The 20,197-nt window shown below is 38.4% G+C and overlaps 1 protein-coding gene across 2 annotated transcripts in view; it reads right to left on the reverse strand.

The window, feature by feature from the left end:
• KCNQ3 (potassium voltage-gated channel subfamily Q member 3) overlaps positions 1-20,197 on the reverse strand; it is a 191,676-nt gene that overhangs the window by 7,258 nt on the left and 164,221 nt on the right. Inside the window, exons 8-14 of one of the 2 annotated variants that reach the window (XM_077189118.1) lie at positions 19,638-19,732; positions 18,323-18,349; positions 14,613-14,669; positions 7,111-7,298; positions 5,945-6,047; positions 3,496-3,627; positions 1,569-1,667 (exon numbers count right to left, since the gene is read on the reverse strand). In XM_077189118.1, the coding sequence (XP_077045233.1) occupies positions 1,569-1,667; positions 3,496-3,627; positions 5,945-6,047; positions 7,111-7,298; positions 14,613-14,669; positions 18,323-18,349; positions 19,638-19,732 (701 nt within the window). The remainder of the gene's footprint in view (positions 1-1,568; positions 1,668-3,495; positions 3,628-5,944; positions 6,048-7,110; positions 7,299-14,612; positions 14,670-18,322; positions 18,350-19,637; positions 19,733-20,197) is intronic. The other variant, XM_054634354.2, reaches the window with a different exon arrangement.

A 20,197-nucleotide genomic window follows, 5' to 3' on the forward strand; every position in this document is an offset into this window, starting at 1 on the left:
CCTTGGAGCCATTTTTGCTGTTTATACAAACAGGAGTGAGAGTCTATTCTATGTGATAATGCATTCCTAAAAAAATACAATATTGATTTTTAATTTTTTAATGTTTTGTTTTTCAAGTTTCAAATAAAGATTAAAAAGCACCAGAAGTTCAAAAGAAAATTAAAATTAATCTCCAGCTTGTTGGAATAATTTCAGGTTTGTGAAAATTATTGAGATAGTGCAGTTAGTGAGTCTACAGATGGCCATGTGTTTTTAAATCTAATTCTTTATAATTAGTGTCTTTGGAGACTGAATCTGAGTTTCAAAGATGAGTGTGGTTTTTTTCTCAATTTCATTATATCAAATAGTAAGTGTCAGATATTGGAAATGCTGAAAAGAGACAGTCTGGTCTGGAGATTTAAAGCTGATTCCAAAATAAGTTTTCATCTGTGCAATTTCCTCTTGCCTGTCCATCAGATGGACCAAATTCATTAGGTAAGAAGATGATCTCTAACTAAGGAGTTTTATTTATAACTTCATGGAATTTTGGATTCTCATATCAAGTTAATCCTTTATCAAACAGTTTCCAAACTGATGTCAAAGGAGTCAATATTTTCCCATAACCTATGCCTAATTTCTGAGCACTTGCTCTTTAACATGATTTGGAACAAATATACTTTAAGACTTTTGACATGCCCAGTTCTTCTCTTTCCTGACAAAATCCAAAATACAGCTGTGAATAAATTGTATTAGAGCAAAATCTATACCTAAAACATGTCAGATTTTCCACATTGGGTTACTGGTGATATGGGCTCATGCAGTTTTTGCAATCTGCTTTCCTCCCCAAATGATCAGTGCCTCTTCCATATACTTAGGTCTCTTTCTTCACATTTATGTGGTTTTGGAATTTTCTCTGTGTGCGATAATTTATTTTCTGTAAGATTGCTTTTGTTCTGAGCAACCACAACAGCTTTGGGGACAGATTGTTGATGGTCTTGTGTGGTTCTTGATGGATATTTATTGACAGATTGATAGTTGTAAACAACAGAAGAAATGTCATTTATTATTGAATTTTTTCTATGTGGAATGCAGCAATACAATAATATGGTGCAATTTTCACACTCAGAAATCTGTTATTTCAATTTGTTTTGTGTATCTCTCACCAATCACTGATTTAAAAGCTGCAGCATTAAAAAGCTCTGCTTGCCCTTTGGTGGGCACTTCAGGAAGAGAACTAATTTACTTTCAAACTGTTAGTGGTTTTTATTGAGCTTTTAAGTGGGTTTACAAGTTAAATGTTAGAAAATTAGCACATCAGCAATCAAATGCATGCATTTAATTTAAAACCATATTTTCAAACTGTGGAGAAGCTGAGCTGGACAATTAAGAAGCCGTTGTTTAGATTTTTCATCACACATTGCTCTTAGTGACTTTCTGGCTCAATGTTTATCCACAGCTATCTCATAGCAACATATCCTCTCAGTATCATTACTTTAACAGTGGTTGAAGAAAGATCATGCTTATTGGAATGAATTAACTTTTTATTTCTGCGTTGGGCTGTGCTAAACACTAGGTATAAAAGAATTCACCTGGGAGACTGTTGTGAAGGGTAAGAAAAAGCTCCTCCCTTTTGGGATTTCTTATGCTTGGGAGTAGATGGAGGTCCAGGTGTAAAAATCATATCTACTCTGAAAAAAAGAAAAGTGCAACTGTGTAAGTCCATCTCCAAAAGTTAACACATGACAGAATACGCTGGGCATCTCTGAAGCAAAGATTCAAAAAGGAAGCATGTGTTGATTTGGTAATATATTGATGCTTATGATGTGTCTGCTCTCTTTTGGGTCACAATCAATGCACTGAATTGCAATTACCTGGTAATTTAATAGTAATTAAGTAATGCTCTAGCTCACTGTTTCCAAACTTCAACATTTGAAACACAACTTCTTTTCCTTCAAAGGAGCCAAACAGCATAATTGTGAAAAAATAGCCAATAGCAGCTGCTCTTAAAAATGTCAGGAGATCCATCAGATTTTGTGCAGGGTAACGAAAATCAGAACTTGGCAAAAGGTGGAATTGCTGACATTCCTAACAAACCAATCACATTCTGTCAGTTGTTGTTTCCAATTGTCAGCAATATTTTAGTCTTTACTAATTATTCTTTTGGCTTGAAAAACATAACTTTAAATGAAGTTGCATAAGGAAGTCTACTCAATTTTTTTTATTTGGCACCAAAGGAGAAAGATTGTTCGGAATGCTCCAACATGTAATTATACTCTTTTATACTATATCAAATATTCTTTCATTTGTCATTTCCAACTGCTCAGGTGCAAGTTAGTCTCTGTTTATTCAGTTCACCCCTCAAAATGGCCACATATCAATCAGCACTAGTTCACAAACCAGTTATCTGTATTATTGGACAATCCATGCAGATGCCTTGCATGGTTTCATAGTGCCCCATAGAGTTCTGAAAATGGAACTTGAAAAAGCTCCAGGCAAGCCTCACAAAGCTAGCTAGATATTGGCTTGAATCCCCAGGCATTGCTGACAGACATGCTAAATACTTGAAAAAGAGATTGCTCAGTGCACGGAAAATCACTTTGAAATAAGAAATTACAAAGTTCAGCAGAAAGATCAGGGCAGCCTTTTAAAGCCAAGGTAAGTCCAGACAACGCCCAAATGTGCAGCAAGAGTTGCACTCCCTCAGCCTGTTATTGGGAGAGAAATGAAGGTGATTTTGTGGCATTTTGATGTTCGGAGTCACTGAGGGCCTCGAGGAATGTGCTGTGCAGAGACAGAGCAAAGACAGCCCCACACATCTGCACACACATCTGCACACACACCTGCACACACACCTGCACACACACCTGCACACACATCTGGACACACATCTGGACACGTGCACTCAGGCCCACACGGATTTCCAACCCCAAGCTCTGACCTGGGCTAATGGATCAGGGGACAAGAAGCACAAATTTTTGTAGATGTGCCTCAAAATCACATTGCAATGAACCCCTTCTGAGAGGAACGAGCTGTGGATGCAGATTGCACCTGAACAAACACAGAGGCCTGAAATTCCATTTTTTTTTCAGATAGGTCAATTACACCTAAGTGAAACCTTCTGTGCTGATGTATTTTGGCACTTTTATGTGATGTTTCACTAGGCACACATCATCAGAGAATCCAGCCCAAAGAAAAGTTCATGGAGAGCAACTATTGCTTTTATTTATCATCTGTAAAATGGGGAGAGGAGAGAAATTTGATCCTGACCAAATAAGGCAACAGTGAAGAAAATTCACAGCATTTTTAAGCTCTGATGTCCTTCTTCTATATCTGAGCCAGTGGTCTCTCCCTGCAGTTCTCCCTGCTAGCTCTCTCTTGCCTTTTGTTTTTGGGAAAAGGTTTTGTCATGGACCAGCTGCACCGTGCAAAGGCGTGACTTCTGGGTGGCCTTGTACACAGATAGGCCAATGTTTCCATTCTGCCACCAAAGCTGTACATTTACCAGAAGATTCTTACCTTGCCTGAAGGTATTTTATTCTGGAAAGCATATCAAGATGCCCTGCTGAGTATTGCTCTATCACATCCTTTACATCATAAGGCCTCAAAGTCTCCTTGAATTTTTTTTTATAGAGACGAAACTGTAGTATTCTGCAAATTAAACAGAAAAAATATTAATTTCTTATATAGATTTCGTGATGAAAATTTCCGGTTTTTTCAAAATATGGATGAATTCGCTAGGTGTTTGAGTGCAAATTGAGTATGGTTATTTCCAAACAAGGCAATAAAATATAAACAAAGAATCTATAATATCATGCTATATTTGAACATTTATAATAGTTGTCTTTGCATAATTCATAGTCTTAAAAATGGTTTAAAGCTTCAGAATCACAGTTGGAGCTCGAATTTGAACAACACAAGTCACAGGAGATTTTGAAGCTGTGAAGTTGAAGCTGCTTCTTCTATGCTTCAGTCTATTATAAAGCAAATTTATAGTATATGCAATGCTGAATCATTTTCATCTTGGTTTTAATTTTGCACCTGGGAAAGTTTTGGATAGGAAATGATAATTAGATATAGATGTGGAAGTTAAGAAGTTAGCAGCAGTTCAGGTTGTGAAGAGGAGAAAGCTTTTTAGAACTGCCTGAAGTGTCCTTGAAGAAAACAGCAGTATCACATTATTGTTGTTGTTGTAGTGATAATAATATGATTGCTCTTATTATTGCTATTGCTATAAAATGAGCTAGTAATTAGTAACAGAATTCTTATAAAAAGGAACACTGCTGGCCAGAGCACTTGAAAATGTTTGGCATTTTCACCGTTTTCTGTTTATACATTACTTTACATATATATATAGGTAGATGAAACAAATAGAAGAAATACATTTAAACAATGAAAGCTTTATCTTTATCTGGTTTAGACTTGGGTTCTGGATGTTTGCTTTCTCAGTAGAGTCTCCAGGTACTTGTTGGTCTGAACTGGGATATTGCTGTCATCTGTTAAGGTTCTAACTTTTTTTTTAATTTAAGGTTGGTGGGTTTTTTAATGTTTTTAAAGTCTGTATAAAATTTCATTTAGCAAAGATAATTCTATTACAACTTCTTAAGGGCTGCTGATTCTTTAACTCTGCTGCTTATAAATATTTAAAGGTTTCAAAAGTATACCTGGGCCTATTTTTGCCAAATTAGGTATGGTAACAGCATAACTACACATTCAAAGTCTTAAGGGAAAAATAGGGATCACAATGTTAGCAATTCTAATTTAAAATCTCCTTGATCATGACCCCGAAATCTATTAAGTGATTTTGTCTGAAAGAATTACTCTCAATTAATGTTCAGGATCTGGGTACACTACACAAGAAAAAAAAATCTTGGCTCCTGATTGAGTTTAAATGGAAATTGCATGAATCAATTAGACTTGGACAGGATGTGGGGAAGCAGTTTTTCAAAAGTAACAATAACATGTTTGAAAACAAGCAGGTATCAGGGAAAGAAAGGGAAAGCTGTGGAGAACAGGGATGAAGAAGCTTCCAATTGGAGCAAAGAAGTCATGGGTAACATGAGCAAAGCCTGTGTCACTTGGCTTTCAGCTGCCTTTACAAAACTTGGACTTTTTTACAAACTGATTCTCCTGCACCCAATTCAAAAAGAACCAGGAGTACATATCATGGTTATATACATATAAATATATGGTTATATTTTTATTACCATCTTCCCTGAAGTTTTTCTAAGATAAATCTGAGACACTCCAGACTTGCAGTATTTCACCTGGAAGGTGGTAACTACCTGGCCCAAAAATTAACAACTTTAGGGATAAACAGCAATTGCAATGAAAGCAGAGTATTTTCCCATGGGGGCATTTTTCAAGGGAGGAGAGTAAAAAAGTACTGCATCAAGGAGTAACAGAGCATCAGTGAATAGATTCTATTTGCTTGGTGTGCTAAACACATGACCAAGGCTTAGTAGGAGTTTTCCAACTCTCGGGAATATCTCTTGTGATGTGAAAATGGAGGTGACGCATGTCACAAGCCAAAAACTGCTGAAATGGAGATCTCAGCATGTATTAAAATATGACAGCTGAAAAGTAGGTTGCACACTCATATAATTGTGAATAAAGAGTTGAGTCAGCTCAGAGTTTTTTGTTAAGCAAAAGTTCCAGTTTCATACAAATATTAGTCACTAAATTGAGAAAGGTATATTTATATAGCATTTTAGCAAGGAATAGTACAAAATATTATTTTATTATAAAAACACTGTGGATTATTTCTCAAAATGACATGGAAAATGTTATTAAAAAGTTTCTCCTTTTTGCAGACTTTCAACAGACTGAATAGGGTCTGTCTAATGTTTCTGAAAACTCTAAAATTATCTCATCTATTGCATGTAAAAAAAGTAATAGCAGAAACAGTGAATCAACATGTAGCAACATGGTAATGTTATTTCCTATCATCCTTCAAAAAGACATTTACCTGACAGCTCGGATGGCTGTCTTGAATGTGGGGATCATATCTTCCATAGGGAAATCACTACTGTCACCTCTGTCTTCTGCCATGGGTTCCCCTGTTCCTGCATCTGCAAAGGAGGCCAAAAAACCAGATGTGTGAACATTTCACCACACAATATTTAGAAGGATGCATGGCTGAATAAAGCACTACATAAAGTAAGTGCCATTTAATAAAGAAATATCTCTTACAGCTTCTTTCACTGGTCAGGTCTTGAAAAGGATTTAATTATTTTGGGACAGCTGTAAGACACATTATGGAAAGATCTCCTTTCAGATTCCAGCATTTCTGAAACACTTGGAACTTGTCTTCCTTTCCAATAGATCTTTGCCCAAATTATTTTACAGAAAGGCTAAAATAGGTTGTAGAAGCCACAGGCCAAGTTCTCCTCCCATTGGCACTGCCTGGAGCTCATGTACCTTCATGAAGGAGAAAATCAAGTTCCTGATGGGGACACCCAGGCTGATGGGGACAACCAGGTCCATGGTAGCATGTCCAGCATGCACTGGTCAGCTGGCACAAGAAAGGGGAACCTGCTATTTAAAGACCATTTTAATGTTATGGGCAAGAGGGAAATGTGTGCTCAGGGAAGCTGAGAGGAAAAATGCCCTATAATGTTGCATGGAGACCCAGTGGAAACCTCTGAGGGGCAGCAGGCCTGGGGAGAGAGGGGGAGGGTAGAAGACATTGACTCTATAAAGGAGGTTTAATGAGATGGCAGTGAGGGTGTATTTGAGATGCCTGCACACAGGCTGTTGCAGGGCTGGATGCAGTCCAGGAGGGAGCTATCTCAGCTTGCTCATAAACCAAGCCATGATGGTGTGTGCTTTTTGGGCAATACACATTGACTGCCCTGTGTGCCCACTTTTTCAGGCCAAACAGGCTGAATCCAGCACTGGCTTTATCCTATGTCAGTTGCTGCTTTTGAGAAGGGCTGGTGTTTGATTTCAAGCACTGTGTTGCCGGGACTCCAGGACTCCTTTTCTTGGGCTTCCCCAAACGTACTACATAAAAACAGGTATCAGACATGCTTGTCCCAGAAAGTCACAAACCTTCAACAGAATATGCAGAAGAACAAAGTAAAATGAGGAGAACAGGGGATGCATAGAAAGAAATCAACACAGATGGGCTACCTTCCGAGCTTTGCCAAAAAGCGTACGCTTTCATTCGGAACGCAGTGCGAAAACGCTCCTTATTATTCAAGACAACGTTCTTAGGCTCTTTTGAAGGACTTTCTTCAATGGCATCTACATTCAGAGGGGTAAATAGCTTTCCTTTAGTATTGGTACCACGAACCCGATCCAAGAGACCCAGCTTTTGGCTACAAAATAAGCAGAAGTAATCATTTTCCTCCTTTGTACAATATTAACTTGTTTTCATGATGCTTTAAGTATATAATGGGCTAAATAATTGTTTTGTATACAAGGACACTGCTGGGGCTACCATAATTATCAATGTCTTTGTAAGCAACAGTTAAGGTCCACAGATAATTAACTGCTTTTTATGAGCATTTTTTGGTATCAATGTTGAAAATGTTACCAGAGGGTCATGCTATCCTCTCCATGCAAGGTGCCACAGTGCTTCAGCTCACGTAGCACACCTCACGCAGTAGTTTCATTACTAAGACATGAAACAACACTCCTGCCATGGGCAGGGATGTCATTCACTAGACCAAGTTGCTCAGAGCCCCTTTCAGCTTGGCCTTAAAACACTTCCAAGGGTGGAACATCCACAATGTCTCTGGGCAACTTGTTCCGGTGGTTCCAGTGGGGAATTTCTTCCTAATGTCTAACCTAAACCTGCACTCTTTCAGCTTGAGGCCATTCCTCCTCATCCTGTCACTACACACCTTTGTTAAAAGCACCTCTCCTGTTTTCTTGCAGTCTCCCTTTAGGTACTAGAACATGCTCTAAAGTCTCCTCAGAGCCATCTCTTATCTGAACATAACAACCTCAACTCTCTTATTTTATTCCTCAACTTTAAGGAATAAAATAAAGTCAGATGTGCTGTGAACCAGATAAATCACCAGCAAAATTCTGGGAAGGCTTTGCCAAGCACTGATTAGGGACATGGTAGGGCAGGATACCCTGTTTTCTCTCCACCTTGACCTAAAGGAGCTGTAGTGAAGTGACACATTTTATTCCTTTGATGATTCCTTGCACTGTCTGTCCTCTTAGAGATTTACTGTCTGAATACATTTGTCCTTCAGTGACAACACAGAGATAGAATTTCATCTACCTGCCATTTTACCAGCACCATGAACCCTCCTGACAGCCTGATGACTGTAATGATCTTAAAGGTAATCACTAATGCCACTAAAGCAGAAACAGGAATAGGAATTTGACAGGGAGTTTATCAGCTTATATATGTTCTGAACACTTTGTAGGTGATGGATGGTATAAATATTTGATTTGCTTGTTCACTTTGCTGCTCAAATATTTGTTAATTGCACATTTGTTAAAAACCCAAACAAACAAACAAACAAAAACAAAAAAAAAAAAAAAAGAAAAGAAAACCAGGGCTAAGCCACAGGAAGAAAGCTTTTTAACACATTCCTGGGACAGCTCTAGGGAGAGGTGAATTGTGCACACATGAACAAGAGGCAGCTCTGTGTGGGACACCAGATCAAGTAAGTTGAGTGTGGGGAGGGAAGAGGCTCTTATAGCTGGCAGGGTTCTGAGAGCCACAGATGAGAGCAGAGCTGAAGGACCAACAGCCATGGTTACCAGAAGAAGGAATCAACAGGTGAGGGATCATTGCAGGATGCTCAGCTGCAACCACTAAACCTGCTGGCAGGAGAGGCAAGCGTGGGGAGGGTCCACTGTGCAAGGACATCGTGGCCAAGGATGGAGATGCGTGTGCAGACCTTGCAAGTGGGAAAGAAGGATTTCACATTTCTATCTCAGAGCTCGCTCTGTTGCAGTATCCCACCACAATGAGTGTTATCTGAGCATTGAGCATCACAGCTGTTGCAAGTTTTTGTGCTGTTTTTGTTTGTTGGGGGTTTTTTTACGTGAATTACTGGGGTTCTCCTCTCTACTGTCTGTTTCTGATTAATATATCTTTGACCCAGGGAGTAATGAAATATGGGATTCTCTATCAGAAAAGTTGCAAGCACTAAACCTTTGGGTACAGGAAGTTTTTACAACCCTTCTGATTTTTCTTTTTGCTATATAAATACTTGTGAAAATACTTGTGAATGTAATTTCTGCAGCCTAGGAAGTCCAGACACTTGCCTGTCATTGCATGGATGAAGAGCACGTGTGCAAGTGAGTACTGAAGTGGCAACTAACGAGGAGTTGGGTACAGAGACACAGATTTAGTCCTGATATATCAGCATTTCCAGGAGATAAAAGCATGGATTTGAGTGAAGAATTAGAACAGTCTAAATGAATATCTATATTTCTCAGACTATGCCCTAATGTAATTTCCTGAAGAATTCATGGCATGGGGGTAAGATGCACAAATCACAGACAAATATATGGAGTAAAAATTGGGGATTACTTCCTTCTTTGTAGAAAAAGATGAGATGTTGCTTCTTTACATTTGTGACAAATTACGTTTTGGAAAATCTCACATTTGAGCTAAAGAATTCTTTAAAAATTAAAAATTATTTAAAATGTAAAATGGCTTTAAAATATTTTAATGCAATTTAAAATGTAAAATAGCTTTAAAAATTATTTCCATAGTTTTTGCTTTTGGGGTGGAATCTTGATCTGCTTTGCCCACCAAGGTTCTGTCAACACTGAAGTGATGGTGAGTGCAGAGTCCCAGCAAGTGATTTGTGTTCTACTAACGTAGGGAGATCCTGCACCCCCTTTTCTGCATCACTTTCCCTTCTCTTTTTGACCATATTTGAGAGCAGTACTGCTTTACAAGACAGATATTTGAATTCTCTGTGAAATTTGGATTCCTCAAGCACTCAGCTGCCATACTCAGGGCAAATATATACTGGAGAAGAAAACTAATGAGCAAGTTTGAAAAGGGCACAAAATATAAAGGTGAGGAAGTAAAAGTCAACAGAATGATTTGCATGTGGGATTTTTGGGCAGGTAAAGTAGGGAAAATAAATTCTCGTGTCTCATTAATAAATCAAAGTCTGAAGGAGGAATTAATTTTGAGAAGTATGGTCAAGAAGAGTATAGAATCATGGCACATCACCACTGAAAAAATTTTATTCCAAAGAAATGCACCAAAAACTAGTTCAGTGATAACAGAGTCAGCCAGGCAATATAAACTGATGGACCTGAAGGTGTTGGAGAGAGCAAGCTTGTGAGAGTGAGAATTTCTTTAATATAAAGAAAAAAAAAGCAATGAGGCATGGACACCCTGGTGTTGATCTGTGCAGACTGAAGGAGACTGTGGAATAAGATACAAGAAAGGAGAAACCAAAGCAGTTTTAGGGGGAGGAGATCTGTTCTGTGATAATAAAATGACAAGGTTTGTTTCTGGGTCTGAAAAAATTGTGCAACAGGCTTGTTGTGGAGATCAGCTTTCTCCACATGGGGGGATTACAGGTCACTGACAATAGATGATTGATAGATGAATCTCAAATGAAAGGAAGAGTCAGGTGGTCACATACTACACTGGCTTTGAGCAATGTACTAAATGTCACAAGATCTGAGTGAGTAACACTACAGAGAAACTCTCAAGAGAAAAATATCTTTAAGGAACAGAATCTGAAAGGCAAAGAAGCAGAAAAATAGGTGAGGCAAAAGACTGCTGTTGTTTATAAAAAGCCATTTAGTACTACACTAAAATAATACAGTTGTCATTACATGTGGTCTCTAACTCCCTCTCCAGAAACTTGCTTAATTCTTCAAAATATTTCTATCCAGCTGTCCCAAAGTTTGCCCCGTAAAACTCCTGTGATAACTGCCTTGCATACCAGAAAAAATGGAGGCATAAAGTGAAGTGAGGACCTGTAGGGATCAGACCAGAAGGAAAAGGGTCAGTAGATGACGCAAAGTATCCAAATATTAATCTAGTGACATTTTATAAGTATAGGACAGCAATATAAGCAAGATATGCAGAAATTTGTCATAGAGCTATGCAAGACTGGGACTGAACAAGATTTTATATCCTCCTCATAGATAAAATCAGAACAAAAATTCCTCTGCATTCAGCACAAAACCCTACTTATTTGCACTGGCATTTTCCTCTGCATATGTTGGCATGCTCATTTGTGGGATGGGGTTTTTGGTGTTTTTTTCAGTGTGGTGGGGACCTAAGGCAGATAATACAAACTGAAAGTATTCCCAGATTTTCTTTTCAGAGTTTTGCAGCTATCCCTGCTGATAAGAGTCAGTTTAGGAAAAAACTATTCTCCAAAGACTGTTGTTTGAGCATCTTAGGTTTATGAGTTAGAACTCTTCTGATCTTTTTTAAGCTGTTAAAGAAGTTAAACTTCCTATCTAAGACTACTCTTTAGACCCATTTCTATAATCAGTGGGAAGTCAGCAACTCTAACCAGTGAGTGGGGAGAGTGTGGTTCAGTTTGGGATGACTTTATACTTGGGGAACGTTGTTATTGACTATGGAAAGATCTAGATGAGAAGTCATCCAAAAAGCAGATCTCTAGTCTAAGTTAAAGTTACCTGAGCTGAAGCCTTCCTCATTAATGGAATCCTGAAGATTAACCCTTGAAGTAACATTCAGATTCGTAACAGTATGTTTATGCAACAAATATAGACAATTGTGTTCTTATCTGGCAGCCAGAGCAGTAAAATCATCAGAAAATAATTCATCAGCTACACATCAAAATATTCAACCATGTGTTGTATACAAAAGAACCCCAAACAAAACCCAAGCTTCTTTCCAGATAACAACTGTCATCAGGAAAAAAAAAAATGGACTTTATTCTCATTTCCAAGGAATGAAATCTGGGTCTGCTGGGGTTTTATTTCCATTGATCTTTTTAAAAGTGCTGAGGAAACATTTGTTCTCATGACACGATCTCCTCATTAAAGCAGCATGCGCATGGCTCAGTCCCGGGCGTGAAGCATGCGCCGACCATCCTGCATGAGAGGGGCTAGGACAGTGGTTCCCACCCACAGCCTCATGCACTGCTGCTCCTCTTGCAGACTCCCCCTTCTGATGTTAGCTACTTTTCCTCACCTGGGAACAGTGGTCCCACTTCATTTGGCTTCCTTACGTTCAATAAAATATCATTCTCAACTTCCAGCACAGTTCCAGAAACTGGGGAGATACAAATCTATCCCAAGCATGCTGACAAAAATCCAGGGTAGTTTCTCTGACTAGCTTGGATAAATCACCATTTTTTGTCTTGCATGCTATTAGATCCTCTCTCTCATGGGTTCCAAACCCTGTGTCCTTGAAATGGGACCCAGGATGCAAATTCCTTAACTTTGTGGTAGATACAGATCACCAGAAAGGGAGGAAGGTGAGAGCAGTGCAGTTTCTTTCTACCCTAAAGAAAAATTCAGCTCTTAAATATTTGTTCCCCAAGAGCAGTGGGAATTATTTTGGACCACCTGAGAGATTATTTTGGTGGCTTGATATACGGGAGATGGCTGCCTTCTGCAACACATGTTTCACCCTTGCTCAGAATAAAGAGTGGGAACCACTGAACTAGATATATTTTCCAGAAACAGTCATGCAAAGAAATAATGCATTTACATCCCATCATGCAAGCCAGATACTCTCCTCTCTATCCTTTTCCTAGTATTGTATTGGAGTTTCATAAACAAATGGTCCGTGTGTGAGGAGAAAAATAGTGAATTAATTCTAAGAGTGAACCAAACAGCCCTCTGCCATGGATTTACCACTTTCACCTAACAAGGACAAATGATAATCAGGAGATTTTTCCATTTTTTTACAGTTTAAAATCACTAGATGTAATTAATCTCAGGTAACTGGAAGCAGAAGGAAGTAATGTTTACTCCAGCATTTTTGTACCTTATCAGATGAACTTATATGGGTGAACTTAGCTTTGGAAAATGAAACATTCTGAATGAGGTTTCCAGAAGTATCCCATATTCTGCTTTGAACACTTCCTAATAGAAATTAATACCAAGCTAATGTTATGACAGACAGGAGTTCTGCAGCGAACCCGTTCAACTGATCTCAGACAGTCCATGAGATTTCTTAAGATAAAACAAAGAACATTCCACACTTCTGAGGTAGTTCTAAACTTTAGCCAATCAACTTTCCCTTTTATTGAGTAGTATTCTTTCCTTCAGAGAAGATCTCACAAAAAAGTTCTGTCCCAAAATAGTTGACTACAGCTTCCTGAAAACTAAAGACTTCACTCTGCACTCTGAATCTTGAGGCCTAAATTTGCAAGTTTCTAACATGTGAGGAGGAAACATGGAAACATCACTTCTAAGTCAACAGATTTCCACACTTCTTGGTGGTGTACATCCTCACTGGTATTTAAGGGTGGCTATGACTCTGACCATGTCAGACTATGTCAGACTGACCTACCATCCAGACTATCTGCCCACAAACCTGAGCACAAATCAAAACTTCAGCTCAACTTTGATGCCCTTCAGAAAAAGAAAGCACTTTTACATACACTAAAGGCCTTTGCTTAGCTCCTTCTCTCATCCACACCTTCTAAAGGGATTGGAGATGGATGAAAATAAATAATGTCACATAAATCTATGGGAAGAATAATCCAAATCCAATTCATTGTGAAACCAGGATGGATATTTTTCACCAATGGATGCAGCCATTGTAGGTAGAAATGGACGCTGACCCACTTTTTGCTTCAAAGTGAACATATAATGTATCAATCACTAGAAAGCAAATCAAACTGCTAAATCAAAGTCTCTTGACTATTGTGCATGGGCCAATAATCAAATGAAAAAAATGGAGTGCTTTACTTGCTGCTCTCCAAAAGCTGAAGAGCTCCAGCTAGAAAAGCTGAGTTGCAGGTAGATGGTTTCATGTTTGTGGAATGAAGCTGGAATGAGAACAACCAGATAAAGTTGAATGACAGCAAGGTGTGGGATAGAGTGAAATACTTTGCAATTCAGTCAAAATACTATTTCTAATGATGTATCTTTTGTATTCCTGAAGTGCCACAAGCTATGACTATGTCTCTTTGCAGGAAGGCAAAGTTCTTGCCCCAGGTCTTAGGTCACAGTTCAGCAAGATATTTAAGCATGTCACTAACTTTATCCAGATGGTCAAAAGCATCCACTTGTTTTCCATTTGCTGAACCAGAACCTGCAAATACACATGCAAAGACGTTGTTCCACTGAACTCAAATTCAAAGTAACTTGCATGAATTGTGTTGGCAGGGTTGGGACCACATAAGGAACAGTGTTTAGCTCTTACAGTATATTTTTCTCACAGTAAATTTCAAAATTCTTTGCAGACTAGGCTAGTTTAATTTCCATTTGATAGAAACAGAGAAAAACACCTGTTTCTAAGCAGATTCTTTGGAGAGCTTGGATAATATCCCATGTTTTCTGAGCAGTAGAACAATTAACTATTTGCAAGGTCATGCAACTTTCTTTTTATGCTTAATAAATTTTCAGTCTTATTGTCCCTTACTTTTGATGGTGGTTATGTGAACTACTGTAGTAAAAACAGAAAGTGCAGGCAGAGAATGGCATGCAAGAAATATGAAAAGAATAAGGCTGAACTGTTACTTGAACATATATACCTAAGTTTTCTTGTGAGGCTTGATCCAAAGAATGACTCCCTACTAATCATGACATTACTGTAAAGTGAAGAAAAGTTAATAAGATGAGACATTAATGATTACCCATGAAAAGCTCTATAAAAAGAGTGGGAGCCTTTCATTTGTACTTAATGCAGTGTGTAGATTAGAGTGGCCTTTTTTCCTTCCTGTTTTGGGCAGATGTATTAGGATGAATAGCTTACAGTGAAATTTTACACTTTGAAAAGTAGGGTTTTATTTTCATTTTGTTGTCAGCATTGGCAATACAGAAATGTACCACATTTCATGAATTCTTTCATACTCATGTAATAGGAAGGACAGGTACTCATTATGCCATTCCTCTAAAAAATCAAATCAACTTTCCAAAGACATAGAAATATTATTTGTCTTGTAGAGATAAGGAAACAGGGAAAAATGACTTTTCTGCAATCACATAGTAACAGATCTAGGAATGAGCATACTCTCCTGATGTCAAGTTCTAAAGCTGGACAATGAGGATCAGGAGTAAGACCCTAGAAGTTCAAAATTCTTCACTAAGGTGCCTGTACATGCAAGTTTAAACTCTGGTCAAAGTCAGTGGAACAGCTGCTAACAACAGCACTGAAAAATCAGGCCCCAATATTAATTCCTGAAACATAGACATAAAAAGTTGCTCAGAATAAAAATATGTCTGGCAAGCAAATGTCCATCCTAAATGTAGGTCAGGCTCCCAAATGTTTGCTGAATCATTTGCTGTATGCCTGCAGAAATGAGCATTAGCATCTCTTCCTCATAAATCTCCCTTCTGGAGAGCTGAACAGATTAAAAAGCTTTGCAATACAGGGAGAAAAGCAGTTGCTGTCTGAGATTTCATGGGGCTATGAGGTTTAGGCATTGATTAAGGGAAAAAAAAAAGCTGGTGGCACCTCTGGCAGGAGGTCAGTAAACTCCTCATCAGTGAGCCACAGGGAGCACAGCTCAGTTCCTCCTGGGTTGGGGAATACACATAGGGAAGATGCTGTTCTCAAGAGCAGCATCATAACTACCACTTCCCTTTGCTGTTTACAGGACAGAGTCGAGCTCCAGTCCAATGTCCTCTTCATCATATCTCATATCTTCACAGCTTTATTTTAAAGGGAGCTTCAGTAAAGCCTTAGATTGCTGACAAAATTTACTCGATTTTCCACTGTGAAAAGTCCTTCCCTGCAGCCTTGCCTTGGGATCCAACTCCTGAAATGGACTTTTCCACTCATTTGTGACCCCTGTGTTCTTCCCAAATGGTCTAAGAACAGGGTCCTGTATCTGTCTGTGACTTTATCATGCAAGCTCCTGCTTCTCTCCTGGTCCAGGGGAGATCCTAGAAGGATCTGTCATGGAGTTCAACTCTAGAACTGTGGAGTTCCTAAAGAGCTTTCACTCTACTCACTAAAAACTCTGCCACTTAAAGCACTTCCTGTCCTCAAATTTTGACACAGCCAGGCCTCATTTTTTGTTTATTAAAAGCTTCTGTGAAAATTTTGGACCAATTTTTCTCTCTCCTTTGTCAACCATGGATCAGATGATGCAGTTTATTACTACAGCAGCCTTACTACTTATTTACTTTCTCTTTAAGTACTAAACTGATGGAAGAACCTGGAGACTGAAGACACTTATGGGCTGTTCTCCCCATTAGGACCACACTCCCTTATTGCTCATTTATTTCAATACAGTCAAAGCACAAACTGCAGTGGAGTACAAGGAATACTTTCTATACCAAATCACTGCAGAAGGAAGAAGATAGAAGATTGTTTTTTAATTATCTTGTTTGTAAATAAGAGTTTTATAAGAGATGAGATGTGGTACTGTCAAAACAACCAGATTTTATGGCTCAATCACATTTCTACTGAAGTCAGTGGATGTTCCCACAAGTGCCATCATATGTCTGTTTACCTGGAGGGTTTCCAATCCCTTTAATTGAATGCCTCATTCCATAAACACATTTCTGCTAGCAGGAAGGCTCCCATGCAGGTGTACTGATGATTTTGCTGAGGGTTATTATATATATAATAAAATAAAACCAAATTATATCCAGCTAGAATGAGGGGCCTTGGGATTATAGCTTTAAAGATTTTGAGCTGTGAGTCATACTTTTCCATTTTTAATTCAGTGTGTTGACATCAAATGATTTTTACTGCCTGAAAGCTACAATAACTCAGAACTGCTGCAGGTGCAGGAGCTGTGATCAACAGTGAACTGCAGCAGGCATTCTCTTACCTAATTTTAATCTGCTGCTGCTTCTCAGCCAGAACATTTTGACTCAAGTTATGGAATTACTCAAAAGGATTTCAGCTCCTAAGTTCTTCCCTACATATTAAAGACCAAAATTCAGCTGTTACCAAGACTGGAGATGGCTAAAATCTTCAAACGTCTCCATTAATGCAACTGAGCTTGCCCATGACTGCTTAGCCTGGGGCGTGCCATGGCTGTAAAGTACTTGAGGTCCATGGGGATTCACAAACTGGGTGCCTCCCACCCAGTCATCTTTGAGATGAGCTCATTATTTTGGTGGTAAGAGGAGGAAGACATCATTTCCCAATAATTTGTCACTAGAGGACTCGCCTGAATTGTAAGAAAACTTGAGATACGTTTTTCTTCTCTGCTAAATAAAGCTTGAACCCCAAAAGTTCCTAGGAGAACAGCAAGTGTAATCTTTTTTTTTTTTTGTCAACTTCCTTTATTGAAGTTCTCATGTGTTACATGGAATATTTAAAAAACAAAAATAAAAGCATAATTTTTCATCAAGTCAGGGACTAGAACTCCAGACCTGACCTCTGGCTCACAGTTTTGAAATGTAGCTACAATTTTGTTCCCTTTCTCTGTGCTGTAAATGGTGAAGCAAACTGAAGTAGCTTCAGCACTGTGGAGCTATTTATCCTTTAATTGTTATTGAATTACATTGTGGGTGACCCATTGACAGTGGTTTAACATTAAGTTTTGAGTTACAATTATTGTATGTGCATTTAACTCTTCTAATATCTGAAGAGGTTATAAAGATATCATTTCCATTTGAGGCTTTGCAGGTTGGCTGACTGTGGCTGCTCTGCTGCTCTGCAGTGACTGGCCAGTGCTGGGTTTGAGGATTCCTTCATTCTCTTTGCTTGTGAATACCCTGGTGTGATGGGCAGCTTTCCTGTTTTATTCAGCATGGGTGACACCAGGCCCTCAAACCTAATGCAGCTTTTACAGTGCTGCCAGAGAGAATGACTATCCTGGTGGTTCATCTTAGACACCCATCTCTTTATTTATTGTCAACAAATCTTTGCACTGGGTGAACTGTTACTTGCTCACACCACAACATTGCTCTGTGCAAGACTGTGGAGCAACAGCAACCAGAGTCTTAAATTCCCCCCAGAACAGCCTGGATGCTAAACCCTGGCTCTGCAGCATGGATCAGGAGAAATCTACACCATGATTAGTCATAACAAACAATAAAGCTGTTTACAGACAATCAGCAAGCAACACTGCCTTTGTACAATTAGCATTTTAGCTGTGCTGTTAAACTAGGGGAAAAAGCAAGCAGTTAAGAAATGGACTTGTTAATAATTTTTAATGATTACCTGTGGTGTTAGTAGCATGATTTAGTTAACAGCTCATGAATCCACATAGAACTATTTAGCTTGCATCCTCCAACAGCTGTATTAAAACATATATGCATAATAATGACAGCTACATACCTGGCAGTACCATCCAATTGCTCTTTCCTTTTATAGAAGAAAGGACGCATTACAAGAAAGCAAGGAGAGAAAAATCATATCATAAATTCAGCATATTTTTAAAATATAAATTGCTAATCTACTGCTAATAACTTATACCTCTTTTGTTCTGTGACCATAACTGACAGAAAAAGCAGAATAAAAGCTAAATTTTCAATGAGCTATAAAGCAAAAAAATAATTGATTTAGATTCCTGAAACCAGTCTGTGCTGCTTTGACTGACAATCCAGTCTTTGGTTAGAAGTGATCTCTCCTGCCCTCCTTCCCAGGTTCTTATTTGCAAAATACCTATTAAATTTCAGATTGCATTTGGATCACAGAAGAACCTACACAAAATGAGCAAGCTTGAAGTCACAGTAATGAGTCCAGACTCCTTATAAATCTGAGAATTACTCTCTGGAAAACCCTGCAGTCAAGAAATCCTGAAGAAATTATTCTGTAATGGAAAATGTGGGAATAGACAGAAAGTGAAAGAGATAAAGAAAAGGAAAGAAATGCACTGAGCCTTAATCAAACACTTTTGGTGCTAGGGTTTTTTTGTGTTTGTTTGTTTTGTTTTTGTTTGTTTGTTCTTTTTGTTGTTGTTGTTGTTGAGGTTTCCTTTTTGAAACACGTGAAATTGGTTCTAAAAATCTATTGTGACTAAAACAAAGAAAGAGTGAGTGTTTGTAATTTGCCCTTTGTGAAAGCAGGAGTCTGAAACATTTCAAGGGATTCTTGAGCAACAGCTGGAGCTTCAGTATCAGGGCAGTGAGCATAACTATGCATGGAGACCTCTGAGTTGAACAGTAGTTTAAGGGCACTTCTTTTTCAGAATGAGGCACAACAGCAAGAGCAGGAGGAACGTTTAAAGCACTAACTTGGATATGTAATGCCCATTGTTATCAGCTGATAATCTGTAGCTAAAAGTCTTGGCTTTTCATAGGGCCATACAGGTTTTTTAAAAAACATTTAAAAATGTTAAGACCTAATGTGAGAAAGATGCCTGTTGGATAACCAAGGAGAGTGAGGATCAATCTAATAGCCATAAACATATAAGCATCTATTTTATCTGAATATCTTTATGTATGGAATACTTTCACTGAACTCAGAAGTGGTGACTGAAATTAAACTACTACCTCAGAAAAGATTCCTCTTCTTCAGAAGAGTTTTCTGGAAAACATCTGTTACCTACAAAAGCCTCGCTGATATATATATATATATATATAGTCTGTGTTTCCTATCCTGGCTGATATTTCACAGAAAATGATGATGGAGAGGTGGACAATGCACTTACCTGAAAAATGGAAATGATACAATTGATTCATAAAACCTCCAGGTAGCAACTAAATCAATCCTGTTGGGGTTAGTAGCATAGTATCTCCAGGCAGCCTAAATTACAGGGGAGAGGAAATAATTAGTGTTAGGTGAAGTTATTTCCCAGCTGACTGCAGCCAGACTCTGTCAAAGAACATAACAATGCACCTGAGTCACTATCTGAAAATTAATTACTAATCAGCCATACCAAATGAGTGCAACTATATGGAAAAGCTTTTGACACTGAATTTTGATCTTGGAGGGCTGTTAAAGGAAACAGAACATGGAGGCAACCATTATCAGAACATGACATTACATTAGACTAAAATGGTTTTATTGTCCTGTCTGGTATGTCTAAAAGAGCTTCAAGCACTGCTGGACTTGTCCAGTAATTCTGGAAGTACTTAGGACAGTTTGCCCCCTAATGTATCATCAGAAGAAATTTTGCTGAGCAATTTTCTACTTCAGCATTTAGTTCAAATTAAAATTTCCCCCAAAAAATTTCCCCAACCTGAAACCCACTAGCTGCATAAGCTACCT

Source organism: Agelaius phoeniceus, chromosome 1, assembly GCF_051311805.1.
Source record: "Agelaius phoeniceus isolate bAgePho1 chromosome 1, bAgePho1.hap1, whole genome shotgun sequence".
Classification (NCBI taxonomy): Eukaryota; Metazoa; Chordata; class Aves; order Passeriformes; family Icteridae; genus Agelaius; species Agelaius phoeniceus.